The sequence below is a fragment of the Botrytis fragariae genome, assembly GCF_013461495.1.
Source record: "Botrytis fragariae strain BVB16 chromosome Unknown tig00000075, whole genome shotgun sequence".
NCBI classification, from domain to species: Eukaryota; Fungi; Ascomycota; class Leotiomycetes; order Helotiales; family Sclerotiniaceae; genus Botrytis; species Botrytis fragariae.
This window is the reverse complement of record NW_023500995.1, coordinates 763090-783259: the sequence shown is the minus strand read 5'-3', so window position 1 is coordinate 783259 and position 20170 is coordinate 763090. Positions and strand designations below refer to the sequence as shown.

The 20170-nt window shown below is 40.8% G+C and overlaps 5 protein-coding genes across 5 annotated transcripts; 1 reads left to right on the top strand and 4 right to left on the bottom strand.

Moving 5' to 3' along the window:
• Positions 1-410: 410 nt before the first annotated feature.
• On the bottom strand, positions 411-1610 carry Bfra_005729 (uncharacterized protein; the record flags this gene model as incomplete). Its single annotated transcript, XM_037336106.1, has 1 exon — positions 411-1610. One exon carries the CDS (start codon positions 1608-1610, stop codon positions 411-413), a length of 1200 nt encoding a protein of 399 aa, XP_037191316.1.
• Positions 1611-2847: 1237 nt separating this feature from the next.
• Positions 2848-3984, bottom strand: Bfra_005728 (uncharacterized protein; the record flags this gene model as incomplete). Its single annotated transcript, XM_037336105.1, has 2 exons — positions 2848-3248; positions 3300-3984. The coding sequence occupies 2 exons, from the start codon at positions 3982-3984 to the stop codon at positions 2848-2850; spliced, it is 1086 nt and encodes a 361-aa protein (XP_037191315.1).
• A 2023-nt stretch (positions 3985-6007) lies between these two features.
• Bfra_005727 (uncharacterized protein) lies at positions 6008-6758 on the bottom strand (the record flags this gene model as incomplete). Its single annotated transcript, XM_037336104.1, has 2 exons — positions 6008-6243; positions 6269-6758. The coding sequence occupies 2 exons, from the start codon at positions 6756-6758 to the stop codon at positions 6008-6010; spliced, it is 726 nt and encodes a 241-aa protein (XP_037191314.1).
• A 299-nt stretch (positions 6759-7057) lies between these two features.
• Positions 7058-7519, top strand: Bfra_005726 (uncharacterized protein; the record flags this gene model as incomplete). The annotated part of the gene is made up of 1 exon (XM_037336103.1): positions 7058-7519. One exon carries the CDS (start codon positions 7058-7060, stop codon positions 7517-7519), a length of 462 nt encoding a protein of 153 aa, XP_037191313.1.
• Positions 7520-17066: 9547 nt separating this feature from the next.
• On the bottom strand, positions 17067-18874 carry Bfra_005725 (putative tannase subunit protein; the record flags this gene model as incomplete). Its single annotated transcript, XM_037336102.1, has 2 exons — positions 17067-18131; positions 18191-18874. 2 exons carry the CDS (start codon positions 18872-18874, stop codon positions 17067-17069), a joined length of 1749 nt encoding a protein of 582 aa, XP_037191312.1.
• Between the last annotated feature and the right edge of the window lie 1296 nt (positions 18875-20170).

Here is a 20170-nt window from a genome sequence, read left to right as displayed (position 1 = left end):
TTTCAAATGCATATTGTGGGCACTGACTGGGGGGTTTCGGGGTGTGGCTGGGACTAGAAGTGCATGTTGATTTTCATGATGGAATGACTGTATAAGTAGGTACTTCTATTCGATCATGCTTGTAAAACAGTAGAGTAAATCGTAAAATTTATTCAAGTAGGTCATCATCTACTAGGCTTTGGTCGTTCTTGCTGCATCATAGCACTGATGAATTTCATTTAGAACGCACGCGAACCGAGTTCAACCCCCATAAAAGAAACCCTGACATCACTAAGGATTACTTAAATATGAAAGGGTGGTAACAAGTAGAGAATTCTTGTGAATTATTAAGATAGCATGGAAGAGGCAACGAACGGATTTCATCCCTCAATGACTTGAATCTGCGTGGCTAATTGAAGTAGTGTAGCAAATCAGCTAATGAGGGCAAAATCGTTGCATGCTGCTGCACTCAACCCCGATTTGTCGATAGCCTGAACAGAGTTCCTAATTCTTTTGATAGTATCGTGTTTAGCAGCTTGGCCTTTTTCCAATTTAAAGCACAGCGAATCGGCCTTCAGGAGATCGAATTTGGCAGTAATTGATCCTAGTGACCATGTAATGTATGGCCATTCTGGAAAAGGATACAATCCATTACGCGCAGCACTCTTGATGAGAGATCCAAGCACCATTGAATCGCAATCTACTCTATAAGAAGATAGATCACGGTCAGTTTGACGTCCAAGTGGATCGACAGCGTCGGGGACAGCAGACGAATTGCAATTGATGATCGAGCTTTGGTATTCCAATAAAGTATGCTTAAGTATCGTCACAGCTTTGTGAATTCCTTCAATTCGAGATGATTCCAATTTATCTTTCAAAGTTAACGACATGCTTGTTTCAATGTTCAATATTGCAGAAAACTTACCAGCCACGAATTTTGGAATCGGTAGGTCGTATCCGATCGTTGCCATCAACACCTCAAAACTAAAAGTGCAACTTTCTCGCACAATTTGTGTAGCTCTTCGGAATTCGTCGTGTAGCTCGAATTGCCAAGCTATGCATATCCAGCGGCCGATATCGTCCCATGCATATTCCGAAAACTTAGATGGCAATTCATCCTTCCATATAGCAGGTAGCAGCCTTACAGCTTCCCGACACTGATATCTATCCACTAGAATTGCTATCTGAGTGAACAAATTCAAGTCAATCTTCAACGGAACCGAATTCATGCGACCATGAATAACATCTATCAATATTCTCATCGCAGGGGGGTCGTCGTCTGGAAGTGGAAGTTCCAGTTTTCCCGTGGTCCTCAGCACAAGATCTTCGTGGGATTCGCCCTTTATAATTGCCTTGAATACTGGAGAGGCTAAAGACATATGCTTCGAAGATACTAGGATGCGATCATGATAGAATAGGGTTGAATCGCTGGTAGAAGATTCAAAGTCAAGGGAAGCTCTTTTTTTCACATCGGCATCGCTGGACGTCTCTGTATCTGGGGTGTTGCAAGTTGAGTTAAGTGCAGACATCATCGCGTCGAAACTTGGAGGATCTGGGGTGTTGGGATTCAGCAAAAGGACCAAATCTCCATCGGGATCGACCACGATGTTTGCGCTCGAAGACATTGCCATCGTATAATAATTATTTCGGGTCTGACGGGGAAACTGTTCGAAAAAGAAGAGTTAGAGAGGGCAGTGTGGTAATCAATTATCTTGTGCCATCGCGAAGTGAGGGCAATCTGTCACAATCACAATCACAACCTATCTTAGAAAGTAGTTCAGCGGTTAATTCATACCCTATTGGAAGTTGTGGCGGGTAAACCTCAATGTAACGGAACATGTGGTCCGTGTGTAACGGCTTTCACTAGCTTGCTGAGAAACGACCGCATTACAGCGTATCTTGCCCGAGTAGGTGAGCCTGGGGCCAGGTTTCCGAAACCTCTCATTCCTAAATTGAAATGGTATCGCAATGGCGAAGACGCCTAAAATTCGCAGAAAGTATTATATCAAACTAGGAAAATTTGCGTGGTTAAAAGACAGCACCCACTATAATTTAATGAAAGTAGAGTACCTATATCAAACTTTCAGGATAAATCATACAGTGTGTTCGTGTTTGCTTTATTGATCGAAGTGTTTGTTGATATACAAGTAATAGACATGCTTGAGGGCTAGAGATAGCAGGTATGTCCGACGGGCTTAGCGAGCTGTGTACACCGGTGTACTTAGCTAGCTTTGGCTAGTGTATGGAAATGAGAACTTATTTTACCTAGTAGTCCGGGAGTGAACCAATAATGTAAAAAGCGTTATAACTAAATTACAGATCAATGAACGTTCGGAGCTGTCAAACAGTGATCCTGACGTATCAAAAAGGTGGACATTCCAATCACAACATAGGTACAACATGTATGTATTCACATATCAGAAAGATACAGTAGAATAGATGCATATTATTGAGGTAGGCTCAGCCCGGCCTTCAATTCTGCATAAAGCTGTTAGTATCTTCGTTCCAGAACGAATGATCAACAGTTCGTTGTTTCGTAACTAGAATATCTACCCGTTCTTTATTTTCTCTCTCATATTCTACACATATGTAGGCAACAGGCTCCTCATCTTTCAATTCAGTGTAATTTCCAAAATCTCCTCTGGGCAAAAGTGAGATTGCAGATCTGAGATAGAAATCGGTGTCCTGGGTTACGCTATAATAGAAGGACCGCAGTCAATAACCAGACAAGGACAAACTCAAGTCCATGACTGCGTTTTATGTGAAAATTGTCCTCATCCATCTCCCAGGGACCATATTGCTGTGGAAGATATTTATCGATAGGATTGGAGAAGGTATGAGGAAAGCTAATGAGTACACGTGAGGATCCTACTTGCAATCTGCCAGACTCAATCCAGATAAATTTTCATCCATGGACTTGATCGATTGTTGAATCATTTTCAGAATATCGTGGTGTAAAGATTCGTCTTGTACAACTACATCGCAGGCTGTCTGGGCGTTGAGTGTCTCGATGCTGCCCTTGACTCCGCAATACCGCAGCGAATCATCAAATGGAGCTTCTGGAAGCGGAAACAGCCCTTTCTCTGTGGCACTTTTTATGAGACTTCCAAGAACTGTTGCATCGCAGGTTTCTCGTTGAGATGTTATGTCCAAGACAGGCGAACTGTGGCTGGGACATATCAAAGTTTGGCTCTGGTACCTAGATATTGTATCCTTGAGAACGTTGATGAGTTGGCTTACGGCATTCTCACGGCTTTTATCTATCTTATCTTTAAAACGTGTTAGCGACAGAAAATTCTTCGTTCGATTTGAAATCTTACTGATAACCCTTTCTGGGATAGGAAAATCTAGATCATTCTCCTTTAGTATTGCTCCAAGGCCCACACCACTTTCCCTGATGATCTTCTCTGTCGCTTCTTTGAACTCATCATCTATTCCAAATACCCATGCCACACATATCCAGCAAGCAGTACCGTACCAGCTCCAGCTCTGACTCCATGGAAGTAGACGATGGTTGGCGATCCAAACCTTAACTGCCAACTCGGTCGGCTCATGGCATTGATATTTGTCAACCAAGATTGCGATTTCAGTAAACAAAGCTAAACCGGGATTTTTCGTGACTGATTTGAAGCGGCCATGTATAATATTAACCAATGTGATCATAGCACTTGCATCATCATCTGGAAGTGGTATCTCGATTCTACCTTTCTCCCTGAGTTCAACAGCCTCCTTGAAATCTCCTGTCAACATAGCTTTAAATACTGGTGAAGCAAACGACATATGCTTTGAAGAGACCAGTACTTTAGACTTGAACGTTTGAGTACACACATTTTGTGTTTCTCCAGGGCTGTTGGCTGCCTCTGGACTGAAAACGTTTGCGTTAGGAACGTTGATCTGAGGTTTTGAGCTGGATTCATTCGATTCACGAATTGGCATCAGCTCTAAAAGGAGTACCAGATCTCCATCGGGATCGACGGTAACAACAGAGCTTGAAGGAGCAGCCATGATATCTAAGCCTGTAATAATTAAGAGACTCTTCAAGAAGAGTGCGGTTCTCCAGATGATGTCCCGTGATGTACTTGCAAATGGGTTATTAATTGACGCTGAAAGGGTATGAGTTGTTGATGTTTTAAATCCAACTCAGGTTGGGTATGTAAGACCTTCCAAGAAATTTCGAGATACGGCACCAGGGTGGTGCTTTGCGCGCTAACGGAAGTAATTCGGCCATCACAATTGAATGTCAAATGATAAGATGGAGAACCCAGGGGTTTTCCTACGATAATGAGCACTTAATCAGTCAACCATTATCTTTAAGTTTCTTTCATTGAGTTTTCCTCTTTCCGGGGAGCCCGAGATTAGTATTCTCACAATTTCGGTATGACTCTTCAAGGACCCCGCGCCATTCTACTGGATTCGCCAGAAAGAATGATCTACAAACACCATTCATGCAGAATTGAAAGCCGGGTATTGTAAAATCAAAGATACAACTATAATAATAAACCTGATATAACAATCTTTATTCTCATATCTCTTATTTTCAATATCTCAATTTGCTTCAATCTTATTAATACTTTTTTTTGTTTATTTATTTATTTATTTTCTGAAATAGTATATACTCATAGTTATAGCGTGATTCGTCACCGAGTGGATCATGTCACCGAATGGATCACTTGAAAATGCATAAAAATCAGCCTTTTTTTAAATATTCCTATCTTAATAACTAATCATTATTTTTAAAAATCAAAAGAATATAAAAGAATAATAAAAATTATGTTTCTTAGAAATCTAATTTTTATATAAACATTTCTATTCTATTCAAGAAAAATTGAAAATGTTATGATTTTCATTACAAAAAAACTATTCTTATAATAACTCTTACAATAATTCAAATTTTCGAAAAAATGCTAGAGTTTTGTAATATTTTTATAATTAAATTTCATATCGTCAATTTTTAAAAAATTCTATCCATAGATAAAGAAAGTGCACGATTACACACGGACGAATTTTGTATGTAAATTGAGTGATCCATTCGGTGATATGATCCACTCGGTGATGAATCACGCTATTCAAATATTATTCTAGAGATATTCTTATATTTCATCAGCTTTGTTTGGCGCCTAGAATTAAGAGCCTACTTTATATTTTATAATGAATTAAGGAAAGTCATATAGCTATATAGCTCATTGCTATTAAGAAGAATTGTATGAGTCTTGTGATTAAGGAGACAAGCTTCCAGACCAGTGGAAGCATTGATTCTGCTGGGGAGGGGGAAAATGGGCGGTGGACGTGGATTAGATTGCTCAGATGTATGGAAGTATGAATAATGTATGGATGGATTGGTACTTTGAAATTTCACATCAAAAGAAGAAGAAAATTCGCAATGTGGGATTACACTCGTGTGAATATCGACATATTCTTACGTATGGCGGCTACAAGCCACTAATTGAATGAGGAAATCTGCAAATTCTGAGTTCTTAAGATATATCTTGAATCTAAGTAGTGTTCTCATTACTAGAGTGTTTGTCTTAATATTCTTCCTCGCATTGGTCCTTCCAGAAACCTACCAACGCCGGTGTATTACTAAATCACGCTTAAGAATCCAGAACAATATCGCACACTTTGTCTTGAAGAAACATACAATCGAAGGATCTAGAGCGACTATTTATATTATGCGCTAGATCTGAAAGATGAAGTTTGGTTAATGGACGAGCAGTCAATGTCTGGATGGAAGTCTCGGCTCGTTGCTGCTAATCCAGACTATCAACTCAGATGTGTATGTCGATGTTTTTGCAAAAGAAATGTATCTTAACAGCCTTGGTTTAAGATGGATAAACCTTTATGGGCGAACGCAGGTGACATCTATCTACTATCGAGAGCCTTCTTGAAATCTGCCAGGTCCAAGCCCGATATCTGTCCATCTACAGCCTCAACCGAGTGGAAGATTGTCGTCAAGAAATGATGGCTATTGATAGACCTATTTGGCACTTTCTCACAACCATTGGTAACTTCAAACGCCTTCATCTTGTCTCTAACAATATTGAAGCTCGAGTTCATCTGTGGGGACGAGTATCCAGAGTAGAGTAGGCCCTGTCGAGTAGCGCTTCAAATGAGAGATCCGAGAACTGTTGAATCTCAGTATCCTCTGTGGGATGTTATTGGCCCTAGATCCGGAATTGAAACTGAAAGAAATGGCGAAACTAGCTAGGAAATGGTTGGACATATCAGAGGCGAGCCTTGATACACGAATACGGTGCCACTTGGTATCTAACTCAAGTTGTTTATGGCTCACGTTCTCTGTCTGCCTCTTCTAGGTAACTTTTAGTACTCTTAATGTTTCGTAATCTTAGATATAAAATATTGCAGATAACTTTGGTTATAATAGGGAGATCAAAATAGAATTTCTTGTCCACTATTTCATGAATCGCCGTGCAACTTACTCTGATCAATCTTTCCGCAACTTCTTTTGATCTAGAATCCGGCTCAGATACGCATGTAACACATTCCCAGTAATCCAATGCGTGGAAGCTTGTTTGAACTGCTATTTGTGTAAAGACTTTCAAATCGTGCAGCACCAAGATCAATTTGAAGCGGCCATGTATGGCTTTGGTCACCGTGACTACAGCGCTTACACTTTCATTTGGAAGACAAATTTCGGATTTTCCCTTTTTACCAAACCTGTCAACAAAGCTTTGAAGACTGGTGAGGCAAGTGATCTGTGTTTCAAAGAAACAAGGAAGTGAAATCTGTACCGTTAGGCAGGGCGGCCTCGATATGGTCATCTTAGATCGACCTTGTAGTACTCAGCTAAATATATGACCTTGGCCTGATTTTGGCCAGCCCCATGCTAAAATTATTGCAGGTAATATTTAGGTCGACAACCAAAAAGTAGGTTGCCTAATAATTGAAAAGATCGATAATTGTTGTTAATATTTGACTGCTAATTATTTGAAAGTATAAATAGCAAATAGATGTGTGATTTTTCAATATGATAAAGATTAAAAGCTTTCAAATTTCACATCAATCTTCTTAAATTCTTTATAAAACCTCAAAGGAAAGATATATAGCTCTGATTATCATAATGCCATCTTCAGGTAAAAGAGACGGAGGGAGGAGTTTAACTCCAAAGGAAAGACCAACAAACGCCGTCAAAACTCGCCCTTCAAATTCTAACAGTGGAGAACAATCCGCATTACAAAAACTTTCCTCCAATGATCAAGTCAAGAAAAGTGAAGACAGTAAAAACAAGGGGTCTTCATCATCAGGAACAAATGAGATTTCAAAAGAAGAGTCTTTGAAAAAGCTAGAGGATCAGATAAAAGATACTGATGTCATGATAAATAAATTTAATAGATGGGTTGAAAGGGATCCTAAAGCCGTAAAGGATGTTGAGGATGCTATGGCTTTACGGCAGGGGCTTAGGATAGCAAAGAGACATCTAGAAAAACAGATAATGGCAAAAGAGAAGTTTCAAGAGTTAACAAAGACAAAAAAGTTTGAGGAAGATATAAAAACTTATAGAGAGACCCTTCAAAAAGTGTAAGAAAACACAATCAAGTTGAGAGGAAAGTAGAAACCCATATGAAGCAGCTTAAAGAACCGGAGAAAAGTGGCAGGGTTAGGGTTCGATTATAGGTTGGCATCGTCTGCAGAATGGCTGCTTCTCTATTTGATAAGATTTTCGCGTCGCCGAAGATATTTGTGGCACCAGCGTTAATTTGGAATCCTACAATGGAATATTCGCATAGCTTATGACACAAAAGCAGTATCAAATATCTATCGGGATCAAGAGTAATAGCAGAAGTTGAAGCGACAGCCATTTCCCTGTACTTGTCTTGACTGAGGAACTCGTATGAGGGAGTTTCTAGGTCTGAGTAAGGAAAAGCAATTTTCGGTTAACCATTCATTGATTGAAGTTGCTTGAAGAGAAATTCGTGATGACAGAATGTGAATGCAAAAATTGTCCTGAAATGCTATGATCCAATTAGTATAGCTTGTTTCCAGAAATATGACTTGCTTGATGGTAGATACTTGATTTCAACGTGATAGGATTTATGTTGAGTCTTTGATGGGAAACCAATCATAGATCAAAATGCTCAGCTAGATGCACATATTTGATTGGCTTGTATCGGACACGATTGATATTTGCATCTAAAAATGCCAGTTTATATGTTTCTCTGCCGAGAATCTCTGGAATATCTGTCTATTTGTGGATTACTACGGAACTTCCAAACTTTGAAGTGAATATCAAAAAGTGACCTAATTTATCCCACAAAATCACTGACAATGTACACCTTTTTGAGCATGGAATTTCAGTTTTTCGCGCACACTTTTGATACAAGAAAGGAGATAATGTCGGTTTTCTCTTTTTCTCTTTTTCTCTATTTTTATTTTTTTGATTGTTGCTCAGAAAACGAAAATCATGTTTGTGCATCGGTGGTACATCAAACAATAAATCAAAATAATAACAAAACTTATTTGAAAATACCTATCTTCATGTCCCTTTCACTCTAGAGTCTAAACATCTCAATTCACCCAACTTCATATTCCAAGCTACATCCCTTTCATCCCTTCTCAGATCTTGTTTGCATTCTCAATTGCGACTTTCCTCTCTCCTTCGGATGTTCGATCAAGTATCTATGTGAAGTGTGACTCTGGAGAATAGGTATATTATGTAATAAACAATAGGGTGGACGTTATTCTTTAGCGATTAAATCTCCAAGACATGTACAACACGGAAAAATGTCACTGCAGTACGAATAATTCTAACTTGTACAAACCAAACAAATACCTGATGTGTACCCCACGATCGCTCTACTGTGTTGATCTCCTTCGGGAGCACATTTCAAGAAGTGTAGTGTTGAGCAAGCATCAGGGTAGTGAATAAACTCACGTGACATCACGGTCTAAAACGTCTTGTTGCACATCGGAAAAAATGCGCTCGCTTTCTCATTGGTCGATGGCTGAAAGCTGAAAAAGCACACTTCCCATTTGATGTTAGTGATGAAAATAGGTGCGCTGTGATGCGCTTTGAAATCGCATTCTGATGGTATGAGAATATATTCGACGTTGAAATTTGGACAATTTTGTTGGACTACATCGTGAGTGAATTTGACGGTTTGGTGGCGGGAGATTGGGAGTATGATCGATGGATAGACAACTACCACTTTCCGAATCTCGGGATCTCTAGACAGATGCCAATAATCGAAAATGAAGTCGGCAGTTGAAAGCGATAATAGATAATTACTTTGACGGTGAAGACGACTTGCAAGTAGTGTTGGTGGTTCTGGTAGTCATGACGTCATATCGAGAGTATATTTTTTGATTCTTCTTTTTGAACTCAGATATGCTAGATCTCTGGCGGATGTATGAACTTTCTTTTGTTAGCAACATGAACCCAGAAAGTATGCTATGAAGATAATAAGCAGCAAAGTTTGAGAAAGAATAGAGGTAGAACAGAATCTAGTGTGTCATCTTCATGGTCACAGAGTATTGTTTGGTATTAGAAAGGCGGCTGGAACCGATTTGCGATGATTCCACACGAACATGTTTGTATTTGCTTTCAAGGTTATATGAGATCAATAACTTTGAGTGGGTGAAGAAAACGGTTGAGAATAAAAGTGAAAGTGAATAGTCGACCATCTGAATGCACCACAGTCCACAATCTAGAATTCGAACCGAGAATTTGTTGCACATCTACAAAATTTGACCCATTCTGGAATTTGACGTAAGCAAGTAGAAAGAGCCAATAGATCCTTGAGCGCAAACTTAGGTCCGGAAGACTTGTTGGGGCTTAGCTTCTGTGGTGGGTGAAGAAGCATGGAGAGCGGGATGGATATTTTTAGCTTATATACTACGTCACTATTAAATAACAGGTTGGGGTCAGCATTCACTATCCGTAGCTATTGCATCAGATGCGAGTATCTGGAACGGTATGAAGTCAATATGGATGTGAGAAGTATCCATTGCATATTTTCAGGTTGGATACAAATTCGAAAACAACCTATCTAATAAAACCAAAGAAGCTGATGAACACAATCTATAAGAAAGACAGCGAACTCACTTGCAACAATGGCATCAAAGTGCAGGGATACGTTCATTTTTTGAAAGGGGCTCAATGTAGGTCTAGATTTGGACTAGACCCCCAACCTCAACCTTTTTACACTTCCGTTCAACTTGATGTACTCCCAATGAAAGCCCTGTTGAGCTTTCAAGCACTTGCTCAACACAAATATAAGGCCTTGGAATCTAAAGAATGAGTTTACCAGCATATCACTCTATCACAACAATGACCATATCCCATCTTGCCAACATACGCGAGTGAATGATCATCCAATATACTAGCAATAAACACTAGCTTGAAATTAACTATAAAGCTTAGGCCACGGAATTCTCTAGAGTCAGTATCCTCACTACTAAAAGTGAATCGAGTACAATCTAGATCCCAATCTAGACCCTTCCATTTCGTTTTGTTGCATATCTGATCGATCTCGACATTGACGTAATCAAGTTTCTGGGACCAGTAGAAGAGCGAGCGCAAACTTTTAGCTTTGGTAGGAGCCAATGAATCACCGTTACGAAAAATGAACTTTGGGAAAGCACGCTAGTGGGTTATCATGACGAGATTATCGAGTCGAGCGGAAAGTGAGTTTGTGTGCGCTTGGTAGAGAACTTATATGGTAAGAGAAGTATGGGTATCTATTTATTGAGAACGAAAGTTGATCAAGAGATGATTTGTGTTATATGGACAGTTTGGAAGGAAGACAATATTGTGGCGCTTGTGCCGGGCATTGTTCATGCCTTCTTTAATAATTGCTCAGAGTTTGATATCTGGTCTTTTTTAGTTTTCACGTGCCCATTTGTATTATCTATCCTATCAACTCTTCTTGGAGAAGGATACCTGAGATTCATCGTATTATTGCATCTGATATCGCTCCATACTCAGTACCTCTTGGAGATACTGGATTATCATTATTCATATGGGAGAAATATCAAAGACCGCTCGTGAGTCGCAGAACTGAAAAAAAAAACTCCCTTCAGCAACTTTAAGATGTATTCTGCTACTTTTACAGATGGTCTATTCATCCTCAGAGGGCGAATCAGCATTCATCAAACTCTTACTCAAGGAGATGATAAACTAGATGCGAGGTTGCTATCTTGTTGCTATTGGTGACTATTTACTTTACCTTATTGCACTTATAAATGGCAGCTTCGGACATTCTTCGTGGATATATCAATCATGTTACGTCTTCTACAGACTAAATTCTTTCCGAAGCATAGTAATCTAGAGTCGGACAATCAAATACGCCGTCTCCGGCACAAATTGACATGCCTATAACGATGTGACTTTTTGAGAGTTGAAGTGGTTTTGTTGTTGACTGTCTTGATGATACTGTGATCTTATTAAGTTATTGATTTAACGATAGTATATCAGACATTAAAAGTTCGTTGCTACTGAAAACTGCTTATTGTCACTTGTCCAAGTTATTGCTACCCGAGTCTTTTCTTTTCACAAAATAGCCACGTACTGAAAGAGCCAAATCTCACAGATTATCAAGACCTCAGGTTATCGTAATTATTCCCATTGCTGCTCAATAATTCTTATCTCTATTTACAGATAAGATCTTTCCAATATGAAGTGTTGTCTAACCTGGAAGCCATATTTATCGCAGAAATAAGAATACCGTGACTCACCAGAATGGTACCATCTCGTTTGCTAAGCAAACTCATGAAGTATAAATTCGATGATTTTCGGGGTGTAGATTCTTCCCAAACAGAGCGATTAGAAAAGTTTTCTCCAAATACAAGGAGGCTCTCGAGAGGCATTCGATTAATATATGCTGGATACCTTGCAATGATTCGGGAGGCTTTTGCTTGGAGATTGGTGGAAGATTGTTTGGGCAAGTTTCGATCTGTGGATAGTTACCGGTAGCAATTTGATGTATAGGAATGATAGTGAAATGCTATTTGCAAACTGCAGTTGTTGCGATTTCTTGATAGTATAAATCCAGCAAATCGGCAAGAGAAAGTGAAAGATCATGCCATCAAAGGACACCGGCAACAATTAGCTCAGAAGTATCGCTATCATAGCTCATATCTTTATCAGATATGTATCGATAGCGTTAATTGGGCGCAAAGATTCTGGCTTTCATGTGTGATTCGTTGAAAATATGCCGAGAGAATTGAGTTTGGGAGACTGGTAGAAGTCGGGATTCCACCATTTATTGCTTAGACCTGATGCGTTGAGTCGTCGTCTCTTTTAGTTGCAGATAAACAACTACCTTCCGTCAGATTAGAGGTTAATATACCTGAGCTCCGAAGCTACTGAGTGAATTCCAACCAAAATCTAGATTTGGTAAGAAAATTTCTATCATATGACTCCACTATGGTCACGAGAGAATTGACAATTCTAAGGAATATCAATATCCCTACAGAGATCCAAACTGATGGAGAATTATATTCTATAACAACAGTAGCTGGCCGTAAATGGGTGGTTTATTACGTCTCAACGGCGTCAATGGTAGGCCGACTTGCTTTCAAAAAGTGCATTTACAGCTGGGATTTACAATAGATGATCAGAAATATGATAGATAGTGAAATCATAAGATACTCTGTTTTTGAAAATAGGGGGTACGGTGGTTTTGCTGTCGTTATTAACTTTACATCGAAGTTTCACAGGACAAGAGTGGAAGAATGCAAATCTGATTGAGAGTTTTACTGGCGGCATTTTAATTACTGGTTTTTGATTTATGAGGAGAACTCAAAGGCAACAAGATGAGAATGAGTGATTTACCAAGTGAATCTGATAGGGACAAGGGGCAAGATTTCACAACTTCGAGATGGCTCTGTAATCTAGGGCAATCTTGGAGAATATAATGAGCCATGCGAATTGAGGAACAGACTTTGATCGTCAAGAACGGTATTGTGACAGTAATATTAACACTTGGCGATTGGAGAGGAAGCTTTCGATAGCTCGTTGATTAATCACCATTTTAAGACAGTACTGTTCAACAGTCAGTACATGTTGCAATGGCGCATGATACTCGTGTCTCTTGCTATCGTCAGCTATCATTGTGAGTAGTGACAGAATATGGGGCGGTAGATGAAGAATTATATACACGATATCATACAATTTTTTGATCTGAAGTTGAGGGTAAATACTGTGAGCTTACTCCGATCGGTAGAAACACAGAATTTTCTACGCACATAATCCGCTTATATAAATGAGTATTTGGAGAGCTATTGAATCCATCAAACCGTTGGCCTATTCTCCACAAGCTCACAGGACTCCCTGCCAAATGCATCACACCTTCTCATCTGATCCGTAAATGGTATCATATCGCCTTAATTAGGTCCGATATCCTGGATAATTGCTTAAATTGCGTATTTTGTGGCAATAAAATAGATCGGCGACAGTAATAACTGTCAAATTCGATAAGTCGATCATGAACCCCATTCTAGTAAACCGTGAGATGCAAGTTGTGAGTCCTTCGAGACCACCACAGCAACTCACATTTTCTCTGGAAAAATCTTCATGATGCTCCATGATCAAATTGCAAGTTTTCTAAGACTGTGCTAACTCATGGTTTATCAGATATTTATGGTAAGAAACATAAGTTTCAGTCTGGATCAAACCGGGGAGAAGATGGTTCTGATTCACTAGAGTAATTATGTGGTAGGAACTTATCCTATGGGCAGTGTCTTTCGTACTTTGCGAATGACTTGTACGCTGGGAATGACTAATTATTAATAGACTCTCGGTGAATGTTGTAACACGCAGTGTCTGGTGCGGGGAAGTGAAACTCACTCGCTAGTCTATGATATATGTATAGGTAATTCCTCCTGGAATGAGCACCCAAAGGCCAGGAAAAATTAGACACCACAGTGCAGGGATCACATTCGAAGTTTATTTCTACAGACAATAGGACTGGATAAAATTTTCGATCTGACTTAAGTTTTCTGTCAATAATTGTTTATACCTAAAGATGATTGACTGACAATAAGTCTTCGACGATCAAACGATGACAGTATAAACAATAGTGGTGAAGGTAGTGATGCGACAAAATGCAATCACGGTTCACAAATCTCGAAAAAAAGAGTGATTAGCTTTCAAAAAATTAACGACAGTATACATTCTGTATCTCCCACTCCATTTATCTGTGAACATCCTCGTGGACAGTCATAACATCTTTGAATTCAATTTTAAGGTAGATCGAACATAATATCTCCCTTCTTATATAGAAATGATTTTGAATTTCTCAATCGCAAATTCACACTATTTAGTGAATACTATGTGGTTATTGGAAGGTGCATAGCACGTTGTATCGACTAGATGATTAACAAGTGCTCTGGATAGATTGTCTAGATATTATCAGAGAATACTATATTTGAAGCCTGAATTAATGAGAAGTAAATGAAAAGGGGAGGATGAAGACACGCGGGCAGCTTCTGACTCATTTTCTGTAAAAAGATAATCAGTAATAGAGCGAAGTTGTCCTACTACTGTCTTCTATTTAGAGAAGTTTGAATTTTCTCACGTTCCAGATGCGGATAGATGTCCTCTTGCCAAGTATACTACATTATGTACTAGTTAGATGACTGCATGGTGATGACGATGAAAGGAAGATTAGCAGTGAATTCTAGTAATGGACAATGGAAGATTGTAGAATCTAATATCAATCTGAGACACTGAGAGAAAAGGTGTCGGGTATTTCGTTTCAAGAAAGCCAAAAACATTGTATGCGTGATGGACAACTGTAAATTTCTTTAACAGATTGTCAACCTATCCATAGATCGGTTGTCGTCATTAGTAATTTCTTGTTTTGTAGTTAGGTCATGAATTTCAATCCCTATCCTGGATCATAGTTGGCGGCATACCTCCTGAGCTTTGTCAGAAAAGTATGGCTATCAAGCGAGCACGAAAAATAAATGTGCAACTTCGTCTCTCGCCCTTCACGATTTACGTCATTTTTAAGGACATTCAAACTACACAATAGGACTTCTCAACTCTAAGGGACAAGTTTGCCATATGTTATCAACACAAACATGTTTTTCATGTGTTTTCAACTTGGCCCTATTCAGCTCTTTTGAGCTCTCTTGAGCTCACTACGGTGCTAACTGATTGCATTCCCTAAGTTCTGGAGTTCCACCTAATTGGAAATTATGGTTCATATTGAATCACATGAGTTTTACCAACCCGTAGAGAAGGTATTGGCATTATCTTAGACCCATGGCCTGGAAAAGCTCTCGACGGACTGAATTCTGGGTACTAGTTGCGTTTTGGTAAAATTTCAATAGTCACTACTGCACTGAGCTTTCATGCCCGAATAGGAACTACTTCCAAATCAAGTAAGTCGGCCAAAACACTATTTTTGGCTACTTTTGTGCATGATACTTAGGATTCCCTGAAGGGTTAGAAATTTCGACATTCCACAAGACCTAAAATACTCAAATAGGCATGTTAGCCCAATAGGTCTGGGCCACCTAACGATGAATTGTTCCAATTTACAATACTGCCTCAACAGCCGCTCACGCCCAAGCCCAACGTGCTATCTGCGGTTACAGCGCGCGATGATTCATGAGCGTTATAGGTTATAGATGTACGACAGCAACGTTTGAGAATCATAGTAAGTACCCTATCAACATGCCTATCAGGAGTGCATTAGCACTTCTTCACCGACATGAACTTTAGACCCTGATTCTAGTCGCTTTCACCCCCCCCCCCCCCCCCCCCCGGTGGAGGGGATTTGCCACTGAAACAGATCATTGATCATCCGCGCTTGCGGCATTCAAATGGTTTGACGGGAGAACCCGATATTGAGTTTGCACTACTTCTGTCTCGCCCAACCAGAGGTGACACAAAGAATTAGAATCCCCTTCTAATCGCCACTGGACAACTGGACCCCTCCTATCGAAAGATATTGGACCCTGATTTTAGTCTCCCTTGCCCCTGCTTGAGCCTCATTAACCATGGGTAAGCTGCCAGACATATCCTCACATCTCCCTTCAACAATCATCCTTGAGCTTCGTACACCTCTTTCTTCCCTTTCGCCTCATTCTACAATAAACCGCTAATGCTCGATCAACATATCAACAAGCAAATTCCTGGTAATTTCGTCCCGAAACCCGAAGGATCATTCAGATCAACACAAAACACAATTGTACAACGCACAATACAACATCATAACACATAAAAAATTAATGAAACGTATAATTTTATGCCCCACATTCTATGCAGAGTAAAAAATAAGATAATTGCGCTTCATGCGAACCCTGCTCATAGAATTAACCCCACCATTAGCGCAATCCACCTCAACCCCTCGATTTACCAAATGACCTAGTATTCACCAACCACGGATTGACGGAGAAGTAATCTCAATACAGTAGTAATCTTCTTGAACCTCTTTTACCAGATCTGTCAAGTAACCAGGTATCTTATCGCACTTGGGTGACCTACTCACAACGGCACCATGAAAATCACTTCCACTAGAATATTGGAAGATCACATATGCGAACTCTTGACCAACACACACATCCACCTCAGTACATGAGCACCTGCACATACTATCACAATCCCTCATACGTCTAGCATAGATCTACCCCGTCTTGTATTGCAACGATTGAGAGTTTATCCTAAAGAAGCGATTTCCAAGTAAGCTCTTTAGCTTCTGTGCCTTTTGATATGTTTTGAGTTTGGCGTGGTGGAATGAAAGGATTCATTATCTTTTCTTCCCCAAAAGGGGTTACATCTGATATTCTAGGTCTTTCGCGTCTATCATGCGGCTCTTTTTCGATCGATACAAGGTTAAAGCTAATAAGGGAATCATTCACACGTGAGCTGCTAGGTATATACGATGTGTTCACATGTACAGTTTATTCATGGACTCAAATGTTATAGGGAAATTAAGTTGAAAGCAGAGATTGATTCATATGAAAAGACTGCTAATACGCAAGGGTAAAATATACACGAAGTGAAAAAGGAAAGATCAAACCTTTTCGACTCCAAGAAAATGCTAAAGTTACACCCGCCTACTCTAATCACACACCCTTTCCATCTCTCGTACACTTCTTAGTATCACACTAAGACATATCTAGTAGACTGGCATCTTGAAAGCATCAAGAGTGTAAGACCAGGTGTCAACGGAAGCTTGGTCATACTCGCAAGACAAAGTACCCTCAGCATCCCAGATAGGTCTCAATGGGAAAGCGCAAAGCTTTTGAACTTCTCCCTCATAGGTACCGCTACCGACAGTAGCGTTAAGTCTCTCAGGCTCAATACCGTTCTCAATCCAATCAATCATGGTAGCCATGTTGTCAGCTGGGTAAGGACCTGGTTGAAGAGTGTTGGTGCTGCAATGGGCGGCTCCTGGAATGAGGAAAAGCTTATACCATTCCTTAAGGGAGGTGATACTGGCGTTGAAGTCTTGGTTGGGGTACATGATAGAGCGGACAGATTCGTAGTAGCGGACTGAAGAGGCGGTTGGGATACTATCGTCGGATTCTCCGTGGTAATGGATGAGCTTTCCTCCGTTCTCTTGGAACTCGGTGAGATCAGGGAGAGTGGTTTGTAAGCTGTCCATGTACAAGACCATGGCGTCGTTCATCCATCCTTGAAGGGTATCCATAGTGACGTTGTCGAGGGAAGCAAGGTTGTCGAGGTCGACCTTTTGGATGAACTTAGTTACGAATTCACCTCCAGTGGAGGCAATATCAACTCCCCATGTATCGGTGGTGTTGTCGTAGCTGGTAGTAGCATCTTGGAATGAACAAGCTGGTTGCCATGGAAGGTAGACACGCTCGCCCTTGGAGTTGATCATACCACTGTAGAGTTGAGCAGCAAGAGCGGCACCCTCAGCAGTGACGGTTCCGTTTTGGGCAGGGGTATCGGCAGTGGCTTGGCCCATTTGTCTCTTGGCCTTTTGGCCGAAAGCAAATCCAAGGGAGCTACTAGTTGAGGCTTCGCAAGAGTAAGCAGCACCAATAGTGCTGTTGATGTCAAAGTTGAGCATGCAAAGATCGGTTCGGGAAACGACGCCGTCGGTACGGCCGTCGAGAGGATCGCAAGCTGCGATTGTCATGTTGACGATCTTGTCCATCTCACAAGGAGGTGGGAAATAGTCCATCATGACTTCGGCAACGTTGGAAAACAAGTGATTCTGAAAAAAATTAGCAATTGCTACATGTCAAGATTTTTTGAGCTTTTGATGTAACTTACGACTTGCTGTTGTCCATAACGGAAAGCTGGGGCACCAGTGATGACACCATCGTACTCGGAACCATAACGTTGAATTTGAGACATACCCTCACGTCCACCATCAGAACATCCCTCGTAGTAGGTATAGAGCTTTGCGCTTGAGTTGCTGCCATAGAACAAGGGAGTAATGACCTTTCCAAGTTGGGTCATCTCACCAAGTGCCTGGTATGCGAACATGTAGATGCTATCCCAGTTGACGGATCCATTTCCAGTCAAGACAACTTCATCAACAGTAGTACCACCGATAGCATCGTAGCCGGCATCTGAGACACCCCCAACGGCACCATATGGTAAACCTGCGGTTGGGTCGGAGCCGAGGGCGTACCCACCTCCTCCGCCAACATAGAAACGGTTCTTATAGACATCCGGGCTTGGGAAGTTGTACCAAACGACAACTTGATCTTTACCGGGGTGGGCATAAGTAACGGTAACGTTGCAGTAGTCGTAAGCTACCGAGCTGACTGTGGCGTTGTAAACAGGGTTGGCAGTAACTGAAGATGAGATTGGGTTGATGCCGTTCAAGGTTCCGTTTGCTGGTAAAGCAGCTTGGACGTTTGCGACAGTGCAAACATCTGAAAGGGAGGCGGCCTTTGCTGTAGAGGCAGCAAGAGCTGCAACAGCTCCTGTTCGCATCGATTGACGCATAATTGGAATCGAAAAATCAAATAGAAAGAATGTCGTTGAAGTTGAAGTATTAGTTCAGATCGTCGGGCGTTAAGCGAATGAGAGGACTGAAACCTGATGATGAGGAGAAAATATTGGAGGGAGAACTCTGAGATCTTATAAACATTTTGAGAACAGATGGAAACATTCGTCCCACCTTGTCGATCCCGAATCGACGTTCAGCATAGCATCGATGTCTAAATTAGATGTTACACGCCACCATACATCCTAGCATACATTGTGCAAATACGAAAGTCGCAGTGTTATTCCTTGCGCCCTATGAGACGCGCAACCTCATTAGTCTAGTTGTGTTTGCTTGAAATTGTGGTAGAGCCGTTTGATGGTCAAAGGGTATGAAATGCCTTGATCGTATTTGACATACCGGCCAAGATCTTGTTAGCTAGACTTGCGGGCCGGCAGTGGAAGCGTGATGAATATGGGAAATTTGCGTAGACGCGTAACCTTAATTTGATAGTAACCTTACTACGGAAAGCTTCCATTATGTCTCCATTGTATTATTAGATTAGTTTGACCGCTCTCTTAGCACGGAACTAAAATCAAAGTTTTTTGGGTAAAACCTTACCAGAATGAGCTTAATAGAACAAAGGCGAGGGCCTAGAGGCTAGAGCAGACGCAGAAAAGGACGTCAGAGGCACGTTAGTGATAGTGGCAATTGGTACTAAACACAAGTTTTAGCTCACGAACAAAGACTTGTCATTTTTCGGCTTTAAGTAGTCCTGTCAATCAGACAATAAGCTTATTCCAGAAAGCCTCCGACAGTGAGCCGTGGACTAGACTGGCTGTAAGCGAGCAAGAATACTTGGTATTGGAAGACCATTCCCAGTCTCCTTAGAGCTACGAAAACCTACAGTAGTCATCCGAAATTCATCTGAAAGCCATCTCACCTGCGCATTCTGGCGGGGTTGTGAAACTCACCTTCACGGTAATAACTTCATCGGAAAACTACCAGCCTCGTCAGCTGAAGCTACCGGTATTTTCCCAGTTCAACCTGCTCAGGTACAAACCATACAATAGGGGGTGGGATACCATTAGCGCTCCACGAAGTTATCTCAATGACCCACAAGTCAGGTTGTATTCACCAAAAGCCGAAACAACTCAACTAATCCTTAATTTGACTCGCATTGTGCACTAGGTCCTTCCATATTTATTCTAGAAATTCGGCATGCAACGAAGACGCGTGTTCATGCCGGTCGCTCAGCTAAAGAAAGATAGTTCGGTCCCGACTTCAGTGAGCATGCGCATAGATCAGATTTCAGA